Below are 16,108 nucleotides of genomic sequence, written 5' to 3'. Positions count from 1 at the left end.
AATTTAGCTGCAATAAAGTTACCAAGAGAATGAGCAGGCATATGGATTTTTGTTTCAACTCATGCGTCCCACAGTGTACATGGTGTGATTCTAGGTTTGTGCCTATGGTAGATTAACTTAGCCAGAGACTGGAAGTGGAAGAAAGCCAGTCCTGATCACCTATCAACAGAGTGCACTGCTTGCACGATATGTGGGCGTGAAAGGATAGCTCCCTGCTACTTCACTGTTGCAATCACGGCACTGATGTATTAAATGCCCTGATTAAAGGCAACGTCTCACTTTAATGACAAAATGTGGCAATAAATTTAAAAATCAAGAATAAATAAATTTCTTCAAAACAACACATACGCAGTTGGAAGTAACACTCGTCTGCTAATCATACGTGCAGGAGATAGAATCTAAAGGCATTGTTTACAATGCAATAAAACAAAGGGAATGGGTAGTGCAGTGAGAGAGAGAGATCCTCTCTCCGTATGGTTGGTAACATGTGTTTCCATTACCAGTCACGCACTGACAAGGTTTTGGCTTAAACTTTATGACCTGCTTCAAGCATTAAAATTCCCAAATGTGGAAAAGATTACTATCCTTCTCCCAGAATTCTTTTTTGAAGTTGATTCCCACCAACAAGATGGAAACCATCAACTTGCTTAAGTTGCTTTAAAGTGGCCACGTGTTGGTGTGGCTTCTATTTAGCTTTGCAATTAACTTAGCATATTAGCCACCACAAAATATCCTGCAATTTTCATGAGATATTCCATTTTAAAACAAAAAGTCTAAATTCATTCTTCCCCTGACATTTTCTATTCCAAAAAACGCCTTGGACCACAGCTTAATTTCTCTAGAAATTACCATTAAAATAAGAGTTGTATGGTTACAAACAACTGCCGTGGAATACTGCAACATTGTTGGCAAACAATCTAAAGTGATCAAAAGCTTTTTATTTTGTCAAATTCTTTCTATCTGCTAAATGCTCTGATTCATGTTTAAATATGATGTGTAACTTATCAGCAACTCTTCACACAGGTTCACATACGAGGATGAAAAGTGAATTCTAGGAGGCATCTCATTCTCCACATTACCTATTCTCAAACAACATCTATACTCATTCAATTTCCAACTGGTGTCTTCGAGTAGGTTTGTTTTACACAGAAAGTAGTAGGGGGGGGGGGGGACACGTTGCCAGGGGTGGTGGTGGAGGTTCATATGATAATGGTGTTTCAGAGGCTTTTAGACAGGCACATGGAAGAACAGAGAATACAGGGATAGGGATCATGTACAGCAAGACGAGATCAGTTTAACTTAGCATCATGTTCAGCACAGACATTGTGGGCCGAAGGGCCCAACCCCATGCTGTACTGTTCTATGCAAATGAGGAGTAGGAAACCCTACTGAAGTTAAATATATTTTAAACCAAGTTCAGCTAATTCAACACAGAGTAGGGATCGAACCTGCATTTCTGAGGTTTGTGGGGCTTGGTACCACATGGCATACACCATCATATCCCAACACTATTAGAGTCACAGTCACACAGAATGGAAATTGACTCATCGGCCCAGCTTGTCCCCATCTACAATAGTCCCACCTGCCAGCATCTGCCCCATAATTTCTCTAAATCTTTCCTACCCACATACCTGTCTAAATGTCTTTAAAATGTAATTATAGTACCCGCCTCATATATCTCCACTGGCAGCTCACTCCATATACACTCTACCTTCTGAGTGAAAAAGTTGCCCCTCAGGTTCCTATTAAATATTTTCCCCACTTACCTTAAATCTATGTCCTCGTTCTCGATTCCCCTACACTGTGTAAACGACTCTGCGCAGTCATGCTATCTATTCCTCCTCATATACCTCTGTAAGGTCTTATACACCTCTATAAAATGACCCCTCAGCCTCCTGCTCTACAAAGAAAACTTATTCCTACCTTCCAATTCATATTACATAATTTTAGTTTTCAAGTATCCTCAGATCCTCAGTGTTTTCAGGGTCTGTTGCTATTTTGATGATTACATTTATGGAATTTATGGAATTCCCTGCCACAGAGGGCAGTGGAGGCCAAGTCATTGGATGGATTTAAGAGAGAGTTAGATAGAGTTCTAGGGGCTAGTGGAGTCAAGGGATATGGGGAGAAGGCAGGCACGGGTTATTGATAGGTGACGATCAGCCATGGTCACAGTGAATGGCGGTGCTGGCTCGAAGGGCCGAATGGCCTCCTCCTGCACCTATTTTCTATGTTTCTAAATAATGATAGCTGTAAAGTGGGATAATATGGAACTACTGTAAACTGGTGATTAATGGTCGGCATGGACTGGGTGTATTGAAGGATCTCTGAACTAAAAACAAGATTTTCTGTTTGATTTCAGATTTGCAGCAGCAATATATATCTTTTGCTTTTCAAGTCTTTTACAGTCCCCCAGTGCCGATGTGCAAAACTAGACTCGGTTTTGGTGAGGGTTCTATTTTTACCCAGGCACCTGAAGTACAAAGATGACAATGACAATCAGCAGAAAAAGCTGATTTTGTAGCCACACTACATTGTTGGAACTTGATGCTTCAAGCAACACCTCTTCACTCTCACAATGGACTGCAAGTTCAACAGTGTGGCGGACTGCCCCCTACTACCAACAATTATATTTGAAAGCTACTTAGAGGTTAGTTCCTTGGTGAACCCTGTTAGATGCTGCTAGTGAAGTGTTTTTCTTAATTATTTGAAGGCACGGAAACCTACAGGGAATGATGTGGCAGGTGCTGCAAAACATTTTCCTGACTTCAAAGCCTCTGTGCAAAGCAGTTGTTCCTGGGATTGGGTACAACAGTAGGCATTCCCATTAGACTGGGAGAACGAACGTGCGGCATGCAAATAAACATGATTATCTACCTGAGGGGAATACTTTACAGTTGGGAGGAATACAAAAAGACACCCTAATGACCTCATGGATACTTGGTAAGCACAGCGTACGGCTAGACACCGGAAAATACAACTTCTGTTCTATGCTGAGTTCAAGGCCATTGGGCATTTATATATGAAGTCTCCACTGCATTGGCTTCACTGAAGACTGAGGTGCCTATCATAGTTAAAGAGTCAAATTTCCCACCATTGCTTACAAATTTAGAACAATCACAGCCAAGGTAATGGAAGGTGCTGTGACATTTGGAATCCCACAGTCATCAGCTTCAGAGGTGTTAGGAATGAGGGCAAGCAGCAGGGAAAGAAAGTGTTAGAGGCATTCATTCTAGATAACACCAACATACAGGAGCAGATTGCTACGTGGTTCTCTGCTAAACTGTCTCCCGTACATTCTGCTGCAATAATCCTACTGCAAGATGAAAAACAGTTGCTAACAAAACATGAATGAAGAGCCTTTCATATTCACAATTAAATGTCAAGCATGGGACGGAAATTTTAAAAAAATGTAGGCATTGCGCAGCACAATAGCTCTGATGAAGGGCCTTTGACTATAAATCTTCAGCTTCTCTTTCCACGACCTGCTGAGCATTTCTAACACTTTTTGCTTTAATTTCAGGTTTCCAGAATCTGCAGTTTTCAATTGTACAGCAGACTGCTCAGCATCTAAACAAGAAAAGACAGGTTTATATTTGATGGAAGCGTACAAAGTTTGCAACAAGGGATGCGGCCATCTGTCTCTACTATTTTTTAACTGAAACTTCTGCTGGTGCAATCCAGGCATCATTTTGTTGATTCACACACTCTCACATAGTTCAGTATTTTCCTCTGTTTCACATATTTATTCACTTCTTTTAAAAAGATAAAGCAGTTGCCGTCTCAACTTCAACCTAAACCTCTTCACTGCATGAACACGCCTCTACAAACTTCTTCCTCACTCATTATGTGACAGTTTTAAATGGATGGTCAATTATGTTTGCTTTCTGTCGGTAAAGAAATGCAGAAAAAATAATCACCATTCATTCTAAAAAAAGCTCTGCAGTTTGATCTACTTCGTAATGATTGTGCTCTATGTCACTATATGCAAAATACTAGTTTTCTTAGCCCTAGGCTTATGTTTTTTTTAAAATCAGATTGGACATTTAAACGGCCATTCATTAATCTTTCACCCTATCTACCCCCAAAAAACACTTTCACTGATTTAACCATAGAAAACAGAAAGTAGCCATATCCTAAACATCATTATATTTAATCAAATCCTACCCAAACTCATGTACATTTTCAAAAGAAAGCAACCCACTTTGATGAAAATATACTTCCATATAAAATAATTCAATTCCTGAAACGGATCAGAAACTTCTGTCGCAAATTATGCAAAGAATTTGGGGAAAAAAGTCAAGATTAATAAGTCTTGCAATGCTATGTTTATTTACTAGAAATAAGAGCCAACATGCACATGCAATGCATTTGAGTTTGCTGACAGATTGTTCCCAGGACATGTGCCCATGTTGGTGTCTTACCATTAAAGGATGTCTGTTGGTTGACAGCAAACCTGGCCCATATCCTGATCCTAAGCCACCCATGGGCCCGTTGTGTGACGGTCCTATTAAATTCTGCAGGTCGCTGTGGCTACTGGGCATGGCTGTCGATGGTCCCACTGCGTGGTTTCGCAGGACGTGTATGGCATCATCCAATCTTTCCAGGCGGTCTTCAATCCGGGTTTGCTAAAAAAAATTAAAAATCTGTAATCGAAGGGCACATAAATATTCTCAGCCATCTCACAGATTGAGAGTAATGCTTGCTTTAAATCTGAGTAATACTTTAAGCTTGTCAAAAATGGTCATCATAAATGTAGCACGATTAGCTAATATATGTTACAGAAAAATATTTGACCCATTGACTTCTGCATTTAATGTGGTAATCAGACATAAATCATTGTTATTGGTATAGGTATCTATATTGGTTTATTATTGTCATGTGTACCAAGATACAGTGAAAAGCTTTCATGCATGCCTTGCTGACACCCATTTCCTGAAGTTCTGACCATCAGGAAATTGGACCAGGCACTTCTGTGCGCAATTCACCCTAATGCGAGTGTCAGTTCTCTGCCATTTGTTTCACCTATAATCAAAGTGCAGCATTAATTTCTTCCTTCCGTACAGCAATTGGAGTTAACAGTCAGGCCCTGTGACCTTTTCGAATTCTGAATAAGGGAAGGGACAAAATGCACAGGAAGTGAGGAATCATACATCTTTTAAAAGCTTCCTCTGGGACACAAGTACTGACTCTCACCATATAACCATATAACAATTACAGCACGGAAACAGGCCATCTCGGCCCTACAAGTCCGTGCCGAACAACTTTTTTCCCTTAGTCCCACCTGCCTGCACTCATACCATAACCCTCCATTCCCTTCACATTCATTTTTATTTGCTGATCATTTTGTCATACGTTTCACTGACATTCAGTGTGGACGAAGGAACGGCAGATGCTGGTTTACACTGAAAATAGACACAAATTGTTAATACAATGAGATAGGCGCAAAATGCTGGAATAACTCAGCGGGACAGGCAGCATCTCTGAAGAGAAGGAATGGTCTGAAGAAAGGTCTCGAACTGAAATGTCACCCATTCCTTCTCTCCAGAGATGCCGCCTGTCCCGCTGAGTAACTCCAGCATTTTGCGCCTATCTCATTGCACTAGTTCGGCACAAGGACACTGTGAACATCTTGGGGCCGCGTAGCATGGAATATGTAAATATGCTGCTTCATAGGAGCTGCGGGTTTCCATGAGGAGACCAGAGGAACAATTTGTTTCTTCCCATACTCATCCCACAATAATGTTAGCACAGGAATGCTGAGGATCCACAAAAACCTGTCTTGATCGACGGATCGGTAGTCTAGAGAGTAAAGACTTTAAGTTCCTGGATGTGCATATCTCTAAAGATCTGTTCCGGACCCAGTAAGTTGATGCAATCAAAAAGAAAGCCCATCTACACCTCTACTCCTTCAGAAGATTGAGGAGATTCAATTTTTTGATGAATACTCTCTTGAATATTTAGAGGTGTACAGCAGAGAGCATATTGATTGACTGGTTGCATCATGGCCTGGTTCGGCAACTCGAACGCCCAGGAATGATGAAGATTACAAAATGTGGTGCCCTGTGCCCGGATACTGACCTCCCCACCATCAAAGTGATCTATAGGAGGCTCTGCCACAAAAAGTGAGCCAGCATTATCAAAGACCCATACCGCCCTGTCCACGCTCTCATTTCATTCCTGCCATCAGGAAGAAAGTATAGGAGTCTGAAAAACTGTGACCTCCAGGTCAAGGCACAGCTTCTTCCCAACACTACAAATACCAACTAAACTTTAAACTACCAACTGCCTCAGTTGCACTGGGGACTTTGGGATTTTGTTTTGTTGCACACTATATTGCTTTGTTTTAAATCAATTGAACTTTTTTTTGTTATCTATTGAGTATTGTGTTTACAAACATGTTGTGGTGCTGCAAGTAAGAATTTCATTGTTCTGTTTTGATACATATGACAATTAAACACTCATGACTCGATTACATTATGTGATCAATAATGCGAGAGATAATAATCGAAATAAACAATTTCCTTATCAATACTACTGACTCATAAAATGCTTTGGAAGGGGTGTAGCAAGCCGCTCAGTTACCAAAAACAATCAACAAGTGAAGTCACTGAAAATTCATGTCCGCATACTGAATTTAAAAAAAAGAATATCTTGCAATTTGTAATGACAGGGAATCACATAAAATGAAAATTTATGGCGACAAATTATTTGACTCAAAGAGTCACAGAGCATGGAAACAGGCCATTCAGCCCATCATGTCCATGCTGGCTAGTGGGCACTCTTCTGCATTAATCCCATCTTCGAGCATGACCCAAATTCTTCTATATTCCTCAGTGATTCAAACGCCCATCTAGACATTTCTGAAATGCGGCCAGTGACTCTGCTCCAACCACTGCCAGGCTGTCAGGCAGTGTATTCCAGATCCTCAACACTCTCTGGATGAAAAAGGGTCTGCCTCAGATTCCCTTTAAATTGCTGATGTATTATTGTCACATGTGCTGAAGTACAGTGAAAAGCTTTGTTTTGCATGCTATCCAATCAAATCAGATAATACTATACATACATACAATCAAGCCAAACTCAAGTACAGTAGGTCGAGCGAAGGTGCAGATACAGAGTGCAGAATATAGTTCTCATTATTGCTGCTGAGCTCCAAAATCTTCACCCCTTATGTATGTCAAGTTTAATTGATCTCTGATATTTCTCTTTTATTTAAAAAAGCATTGTTTTCAAAGACTTCTTTGATATTTGTTTTTTTTTTTAAATCTGTGTACAATTGTTCTGAAAAGTTTCAAAGCACTACATTTTAAAAATATTACAATTCCGATCCAGCGGGTTGCCCTGTAGAGACATTCCTTTATTTACACTGCCAAGCATTGAAATATCAATCAATAAAATCTCGAAAAACCTTCCAGTGCCAGTATCAATCACTCTCAAATTTTGCACGTGATTGAGGGATGCAAAGTGAAAACCTCTTCAGTCTTATCTGCTTTGAACTTTTATTGCTTATTCAGCTTAAAAAAAATAAAAATGTAGAACTTTGAAAACTAAAAATGCTTTCCATATTCAGGATATTCTGATCTTTGGATTGTGTTAAACTCAACTGTTCATACTACAAACACCAACTAAACTTCAAACTACGAATTGTTTTTTTCGCACTTGGGACTTTGGGCTTTTGTTTTGTTTTGCACCAATGTTTTGTTTTTTGATTTATGGAACATTATTTTTGTTTGTTTTATTTTGTTATTTATTGGGTACTGTGTTTATAGGGCTGTTACGCTGCAGCAAGCAAAACAATTCACTGTTCTGTTTCGGTACACATGACAATGAAACGCTCTTAACTCTTGACTCAGTCCTATTGCGTTAAGCTAACATATCACAAATGTCACTAAATTGCTCCTCAGATAAATTTCCCAAGGATCTAACAATTTCCAGTGGTACAAATCAGCAAAGCACGGGTATATCTAACCCCATGAAGCACCATTAAAAAAACGTTCTAAATGACTGCCAGATCCATTGTGTGAATGGATTAATGAATCCAACTTTATTTAACAACAACCACAGCCCTGCCTCAACAATGTACTATTGTGGGCTTTTTATAAGTTGTACTACGTTCGATCTTGCAGTATTATGATCTTGGTGCCTAGCACAACTGATCATATTGTTTTGATAGGAGCAGAATTAGGCCATTCGGCCCATCAAGTCTACTCCGCCATTCAATCATGACTAATCGATCTCTCCTTCCTAACCCCATTCTCTTGCCTTCTCCCCAATTTATTCACATTTCCTATGTATTTATTTGTTGTGTCTTTGTGTTAATGTGCTAATAAAGTTGCTACAAGTAAGAATTTCAATGTTGGTGATATAATCATTAAACACTCTTGACTTCTAATAGGATATTAGACCAAGTGGAACCCGTTGGGTCCCTGTCACATGGGAGGCCTGGTCCCCAACGCAACCTGTTCCCCAACGCAATATTCCACCACTAACCCATAGCCGACAACTCCGCAGGGGCTGCTCATTTTGCCTTATGCACACTCCCTTATTTTAAAACTTTAAAAAAATGCATTTGCACTTGCTAGCTAGCAGAACTCAGTGTACTGTGACTTTAAAAAAATGCATTTGCACTTGCTAGGGCTAGCAGGACTCAGTGTACTGTGACTTTAAAAAAATGCATTTGCACTTGCTAGGGCTAGCAGGACTCAGTGTACTTGGATAGCAACAATGTAGTGAGTAGGGCTACAATCCCATTGTGATGTCACAGCTGTAAGCACAGGGAAGAAGCATTCATTTTTTTCCAAGTTTCTTCAGAATTTTGAACATTTTGATTAATAACTCGAGAAATAATGCATGAATTTTTCAGATAAGGCGATTTTTGATTTCACAAGATAAATCTCTACCAGAATATGTACATTTTTTACCATTAGCGCGTCGTTATTTCGAGAAGATGTTATCGCACACGAACAAATAAATACACAAATCCACATACAAGATCATAGTTTTAAAGAGTTATAAGGATATGATGATTGCAATGTCCTTTAATCTCGGACTTACCAAAGAATGAAGTGGACCTTCATAATTGGGAGAGGGGGGACCTTGGCCTCCATTCCTGGACCACACAGAGCTACCTGCTAAAATAGAAATCAGATTTAAAAACCTGATACGCATGGTAAGAACAGTAGGGGATTTGTAACCCACTAAACCCATGCACACTGGTGTCCAGCCCCGAAGGAAGGTGGGTTATTTTACCTGTGAGTGTTGGCGGAGACCCGATGGGCGTTGATGGATTTGAAGGGAAACTGGTGTTGGTATGGTCTGGCGAGTAGATCTAGGAACAAAACCAGGAATTATTTTATTAACAGGACTCTTTGAATTTAATTAATATAGTACACCCTACAGAGGAATGCAATGGCAATGCAGGGAGGCTATTTTTTAAAATAATGCAATGATTATTTGTCGTCGACACAACCTAAACTGTAGTCCCATTTATCCCACTGTTGGGCATTTTGCATTTGTTGCAAATTTGCAGCTGTTTCACACTACATTTCCCAAGTGTGAAAGATGCAAAGATGCAAACTTTTATTTAACTCCCAGTGCAGCTCAGGGTACAAACTCTGAAAAATGGATTTGATATGGATCACAAAATAAGCAACTTGCAATAAGCATGGGTGGGGGGGGGGGAGGGGGGGAGTGGATGCATAAGCATAGTGTGAGATTTCCTCCTATCTTAAGCAAGTTGATGCATGGTCGCGTACACATTCTTGAGGGCAGAGGATGGATATATGTTGGTAATTTCATTATCAGCTTGACTTACAATGGGCACAACCACTTAGAATCTAATAAACTCAAATTATTTTCTAATACATACAAATCCCACTATCACTCCCATTCTTTGCTCATATCCAGCGTGCAACCCAACTGATTTTCTATTCATATTATGTAGGGAGATGATGACAGTAAGATGGCAAATTTCACATATTCTTTCTGACTGTGTTCCACCATCTCCTCCAACAGGTGCAAACATTGACTAGTGGAACCCCTACTAGCATATAAGGTGAGCATATTTTTAGAGCAGGCAATGAATGCATTGAAGGGTATGGTGCTATAAGCAAGAAACAAAATGTTGAAGGAATTCAGCGGGTCAGGCAGCATCGGTGGAGTGAATAGACAGGTGACGTTTTGGGTTGGGACCCTTCTTCAGACTAAGCAGAGTAGTGGAGAGAGAGCCAGACTAAAAAGTTGGGGGGGCAAAGCCTGACAAGTGAGGGGTGGTGATTGGCAGATGGACCCCTCCCTGGTTTCTCTCTCCCGCCTTTCTTAAAAAGTGGGATAATATTAGCTACCCTCCAATCCAAAGGAACGGAATCTGCATCTATCGAACATTGGAAAATTATCACCAATGCATCCACGATTTCTAGAGCCACTTCCTTAAGTACCCTGGGATGCAGACCATCAGGCCCTGGGGATTTATCATCCTTCAGTCCCATCAGTCTATCCAATACCATTTTCTGCCTAATGTGGATTTCCTTCAGTTCCTCCGTCACCCCAGATCTTCTGGCCACTAGTATATCAGGAAGCTTGTTTGTGTCCTCCTTAGTGAAGACGGATCCAAAGTACCTGTTCAACTCATCTGCCATTTCCTTGTTCCCCACAATAAATTCACCTTTTTCAGTCTTCAAGGGTCCAACTATTTTTTTCCTCGTCACATACCTAAAGAAGCTTTTACTATCCTCCTATATATTCTTGGCTAGCTTACCTTCGTACCTCATCTTTTCTTCCCGTATTGCCTTTTTAGTTATCTTCTGTTGCTCTTTAAACATTACCCATTCCTCTTGCTTCCCGCTCATCTTTGCTACGTTGTACTTCTTCGGTTTTATTTTTATACTGTCCTTGACGTCCCTTGTCAGCCACGGTCGCCCTTACTCCCCTAGGAATCTTTCTTCCTCTTTGGAATGAATTGATCCTGCACCTTCTGTATTATTCCCAGAACATTATCTCTCAGCAGTGGCAATGTTAAAACTGAGGAACTAGTATCTAGGAAATCATTGTGTAAAGAATACTTCCCAATACACAACCTCACAGTCTATTGATGCTACAGTGTAGCCTTTTTTTTCAAAGGATGCAATATACTTTGAAAGGAAAATAATTTTGAGAAACACCATGCTCTGCTAAAAACTGACACTGCAGAAATACTATTCTTAAATCTACCAAATAGAGGTAAAGTAGATACAGAATTATTTTATTTGTACTTTACCTCTACTTGTTAGACTTAAGGATAATAATTTTGAGATACAAATTGAAATGGAAACAATTTTAGGGCAAATCCAGATTTTCAGGTGTGGTCCTTTGCATCCCACCAATAAGACTTTTAGATACTGTAGAATTGGGGCTCCAGTTCCTGCAATTTCTTCTGACTCCCTGTGGTGTTGGTCCCTGTACTCTCTTTCAATTCACTCCAGCCCCATTCCCATTATTGTTATTCTTTCCTACTCACTTTGGTCCAGATTCCAGCACTCCTTTCTAATACAGTAGGTCCCAGTTTCCAGGCTCCCTACCAATTCGCAGGGCACTGGTTCTCACGCTGCCATTCAATCTACTGAGTTTACTGGAAATGTATTTGAATATAGTGTAACATCAAATTAAAGTGAATTTAAAAAATAGGCTGGGATATTGATAGCAGGTATAGCATCCAGCTGCTAGTTGGGCACTACCAAAGTTCTGAGTGTGCCAGTTATTGGAGTTTTAGTGTAAATGTATTGTACCAGAATGTTTCTGGAACTATGCCAGTCAGACAGCCAAAGAGCTTGGATTAAATGTGTTATACCCACTAGAAATCAACTGTTTGAGTATCCCTAAGATATATATATATAATACAGGAGTAATTCAGCAGGTCAGGCAGCATCTCTGGAGAATATTGGTTGATGACGTTTCGGATTGGGACCCTTCTTCAGATTGATTTTTAAAGTGGGTGGAAAGAAAGCTGTAAGAGAGGAGAGGCAGGACAAAGCACGGCTGGTAACAGGTCGACATGGACGAGGGTGTTTCCCCCAGCTTTCTTCCATCCACCCCCCCACCCCCCCCCTCCCCCCCTTACAAAGGAATAGGTGAAGTTTCGGGTCGAGACCGTTCACCAGACCCTTTTGAATATCTCTGTTTAGTACAGGTTTCATTAAGTGTTCTATGGTGTTTTGAGATCTTTCATTTGTACATCACTGCATTGCACAGCTACTAGCTTTGTTCAAATTCTCCAAACCACTGGGAATTTTCCACATTCATTGCCCCTGAATTTGTGCCGTCGATGGAAGTGAATGCCAGCCTCTCCACTTACTGATGCGAGTGCTTTGCCCAGTGCATCGCCAGTCTGCGAGCTGCCAGTTGATCCTCCTGCTCTGCTGACTAGGATAGAGAAAAATAAAAATGAATCAAATTAGGCTACAACCTAGAGAAAAATTCCAGCTTTACACCTCACAAGGTTGAGTTGAGTTTTGTTTATTGTCACTGGTTCCGAGGTACAGTGAAAAGATTTTGTTGCGTGCTATCCAGTCAGTGGAAAAACAATGCATGATTTCGATCGAAACATCCACAGTGTACAAAAAACATGACAAAGGGAATAACGTAAATGACGTTTAGTGCAAGATAAAGCCATAAAGTCCGATCAAAGATAGTCGTAGAGTCTCCATTGAGGCAGATAGTAGTTCAGAACTGCTCTCTAGTTGTTGATAGGATGATTCAGTTGCCAGATTACAGCTGGGAAGAAACTGTCCCTGAATTAGGAGGTGTGCATTTTCACACTTCTATACTTTTGGCCGATGGAAGATGGGAGAAGAGGGAGTGACGTGGGTGCGCCTTGTCCTTGATTATGCAGCTGGCCTTGCCAAGGCAGCGTGCGATATAAATGGTTGTGGAGTATTGCCAGATGATGTCATGGACTTTGAACTGTTACATTAGCAGGTTTATGCGATACAGATGGATGGCATGGAGGGGAGAAATGAGTTAATGACTGAGGTTCAAACTTTCTCCATTTTGCAAACATAACAGCTATTCTCACTGGGTTGCTCTTTTGTAGCTGAATGCCCTTTTCCGATTCTAGTGAAATTTGGATTATGTCATATATGTCAAAAAATATCGGAGCTTGGAAACAGCTGTTGCCTTCTGCCTAATTTAGTGTTCAAAGATGGACAGACAGAATCTGAGGAGAGGCAGGCATTTATGAAGGTTACACTTCAGACACGAAAGGGACAAAGTCAGAGACAATTCCCTGCGTGCCTATTTATGAACGACAATCAGTTGAAGCTTTGAAAACAAATTATAGAGGCAAGTTTTTTTTTACGCTAAGGAAGCTGGACAGATGCTCGGGAAGAAATGTAGTTGTTCTGAGAATGGTGAGCAGGATTATAATTGATGGTCTGATTGGAAGGCAACATTGGTACAGCTAACCTGTCAAATGGTCTGCCTCTTATTAAAAAAAAACGGAAACTTATAAAATTACTAAACCAACAATTCTTGACAACAAAGGAGAAGAATTTAATGTGGTATACATATATATATTATTCACATATGTATTATTTAGCATTTATAGGTTGTTATTAATGCATACAGATTTGGTCTCCTTATTTGAGGAAAGACATTCTTGTTATTGAGGGAGTGCAGCGTAGGTTTACAAGGTTAATTCCCGGGATGGCGGGACTGTCATATGCTGAGGAAATGGAGCGGCTGGGTTTGTACACTCTGGAATTTAGAAGGATGAGAGGCTATCTTATTGAAACATATAAGATTATCAAGGGTTTGGAGGCAGGAAACATGTTCACGATGTTGGGGGAGTCCAGAACCAGGGGCCACAGTTTAAGAATAAGGGATAAGCCATTTTGTACGGAGATGAGGAAACACTTTTTCACAGAGAGAGTTGTGAGTCTGGGGAATTCTCTGCCTCAGAGGGTGGTGGAGGCCAGTTTTCTGGATACTTCCAAGACAGAGGTAGATAGGGCTCTTAAAGATAGTGGAGTCAGGGGATATGAGGAGAAAGCAGGAACAGGGTACTGATTGTGGACGATCAGTCATGATCATATTGAATGGGCCGAATGGCCTACTTACCTATTGCACCTATTGTCTATAATGCACTGGTTGTGTTCAACCATTATGGCTTCATATGTATACTGGTCTGAATAAATCAATTGGAATGACACCAGAATTGTAATTGTTATTTGATGTGGGATCACCCAGTTGAGATGTTTTTTATGCTCAATGTGGTACAATGAAATAAAGCGAGGCTTACGAGATTGCTAGCATGCTTGTCTTCATATATGCTTGTCTTCAGGTACAGGATTAGATTAGATTAGATTAGATTAGATAGCCTTTATTGTCATTCAGACCGAAGTCTGAACGAAATTGAAGCAGTCATACATACAATACAATACAATATAAAACAACAATAAACGCATATTAACATCCACCACCGTGAGTCCACCCAACATCTCCTCACTGTGATGGAGGCAAAAGTCTTAGGTCTCCAGTCTCTTCCCTCCTCTTCTCCTTCTGCGCTGAGGCGATACCCCCCGGGCGATGTTAAAACCTGTCCCGCGGCTCAACACCGCGGCCCGGGGTGGTCGAAGCTGCCGCTCACCAGTCCTGCTGACGCAGCCGCTGGCCCGCGGCCGAACCCCGGACTCAGGCCACCGCCGCCAGAACACCGTGCAAGCCACCGGAGCATCGTTCCAGCCCCGAGCCGGATCGCCCTCACGTGAGTGCCGTTACCGGCTCAGCCTCGGGCTGGGCCGCCCCGACTGGGCACCGCTCCTCCCTCGGGCTGGGCCGCCCCGACCGGGCACCGCTCCTCCCTCGGGCTGGGCCGCCCCGACCGGGCACCGCTCCTCCCTCGGGCTGGGCCGCCCCGACCGGGCACCGCTCCTCCCTCGGGCTGGGCCGCCCCGACCAGGCACCGCTCCTCCCTCGGGCTGGGCCGCCCCGACCGGGCGCCGCTCCTCCCTCGGGCTGGGCCGCCCCGACCGGGCGCCGCTCCTCCCTCGGGCTGGGAACGCCGTACCTCCCCGAGCTCGGCCACTCCGACGGGAGCACCGTTCCTTCCTCGGGCCAGGCCGCCCTCACGGTAGCGTCACAGCCCCTCACGGAAGCCCTGTTCCAGCCCCGAGCCGGGCCGTCCTCACGGGAGCGAGCCCAGGGTGATACTGAGTTGGATGATCAGCCATGATCATATTGAATGGTGGTGCAGGCTCGAAGGACCGAATGGCCTCCTCCTGCACCTATTTTCTATGTTTCTATGTTTCATATATGAAATCCAGTAAGGATTATTCAATGTTGAGGATTACAATCACGAGTTTTATCTGATCTCTATCAGCTCTCACCCATAGAAGCCAACTTTGGCTTCCCAACAGTGCACCAGAAGTGGTCTGCTAAGTTGATGAAATTCAGGCTTCATACTTGGATTACTTCCAGTCAGAATGCCTGAGCACCTTGGCACGTAGCCGTTTACAGACTGATTTGCTGATGGAGCTCTCAGCAAATGTCCTGTAATCATTATAAAAAATCTGATACAAAAGTAAAGGTGTGCATTGCATTGAATTATTATAAATGTGGTTTCATCAAAGTCATTGTTACCAAAGACCAACTGGAAAATTCTTGGGCAGTCCCACGTGAAGCTTAGCAGGCTAACAGAAGATGTAGAGATATTAATAATATAAAAGCCATTCCATTGTGTGATGAAGCGAAGATTAGATGCTTAGAAAATGCTGAGAGAATGGAGCAGCTGGGCTTGTACACTCTGGAGTTTAGAAGGATGAGAGGGCATCTCATTGAAACATATAAGATTGTTAAGGGTTTGGACATGCTAGAGGCAGGAAACATGTTCGCGATGTTGGGGGAGTCCAGAACCAGGGGCCACAGTTTAAGATTAAGGGGTAAGCCATTTAGAACGGAGACGAGTAAACACTTTTTCTCACAGAGATTGGTGAGTCTGTGGAATTCTTTGCCTCAGAGGGCGGTAGAGGCAGGTTCTCTGGATGCTTTCAAGAGAGAGCTAGAGAGGGCTCTTAAAAATAGCGGAGTCAGGGGATATGGGGAGAAGGCAGGAACGGGGTACTGATTGGGGATG

General features: G+C 42.0%; 1 protein-coding gene across 17 annotated transcripts in view; it reads right to left on the bottom strand.

Moving 5' to 3' along the window:
• The window catches only part of tcf4 (transcription factor 4), a 617,800-nt gene that overhangs the window by 47,881 nt on the left and 553,811 nt on the right, over positions 1 to 16,108 (bottom strand). For 14 of the 17 annotated variants that reach the window (XM_033033210.1, XM_033033191.1, XM_033033173.1 and 11 more), the window contains 4 exons: positions 12,332 to 12,399; positions 9,253 to 9,331; positions 9,058 to 9,134; positions 4,425 to 4,628 (listed from right to left, as the gene is read on the bottom strand). In XM_033033210.1, the coding sequence (XP_032889101.1) occupies positions 4,425 to 4,628; positions 9,058 to 9,134; positions 9,253 to 9,331; positions 12,332 to 12,399 (428 nt within the window). The remainder of the gene's footprint in view (positions 1 to 4,424; positions 4,629 to 9,057; positions 9,135 to 9,252; positions 9,332 to 12,331; positions 12,400 to 16,108) is intronic. The other 3 variants (XM_033033164.1, XM_033033299.1, XM_033033272.1) reach the window with 1 other exon arrangement.

Source organism: Amblyraja radiata, chromosome 1 (assembly GCF_010909765.2).
Source record: "Amblyraja radiata isolate CabotCenter1 chromosome 1, sAmbRad1.1.pri, whole genome shotgun sequence".
Lineage (NCBI taxonomy): Eukaryota > Metazoa > Chordata > Chondrichthyes > Rajiformes > Rajidae > Amblyraja > Amblyraja radiata.
The sequence above is the reverse complement of the archived record's forward strand: the minus strand, read 5'-3'. Positions and strand labels throughout refer to the sequence as shown.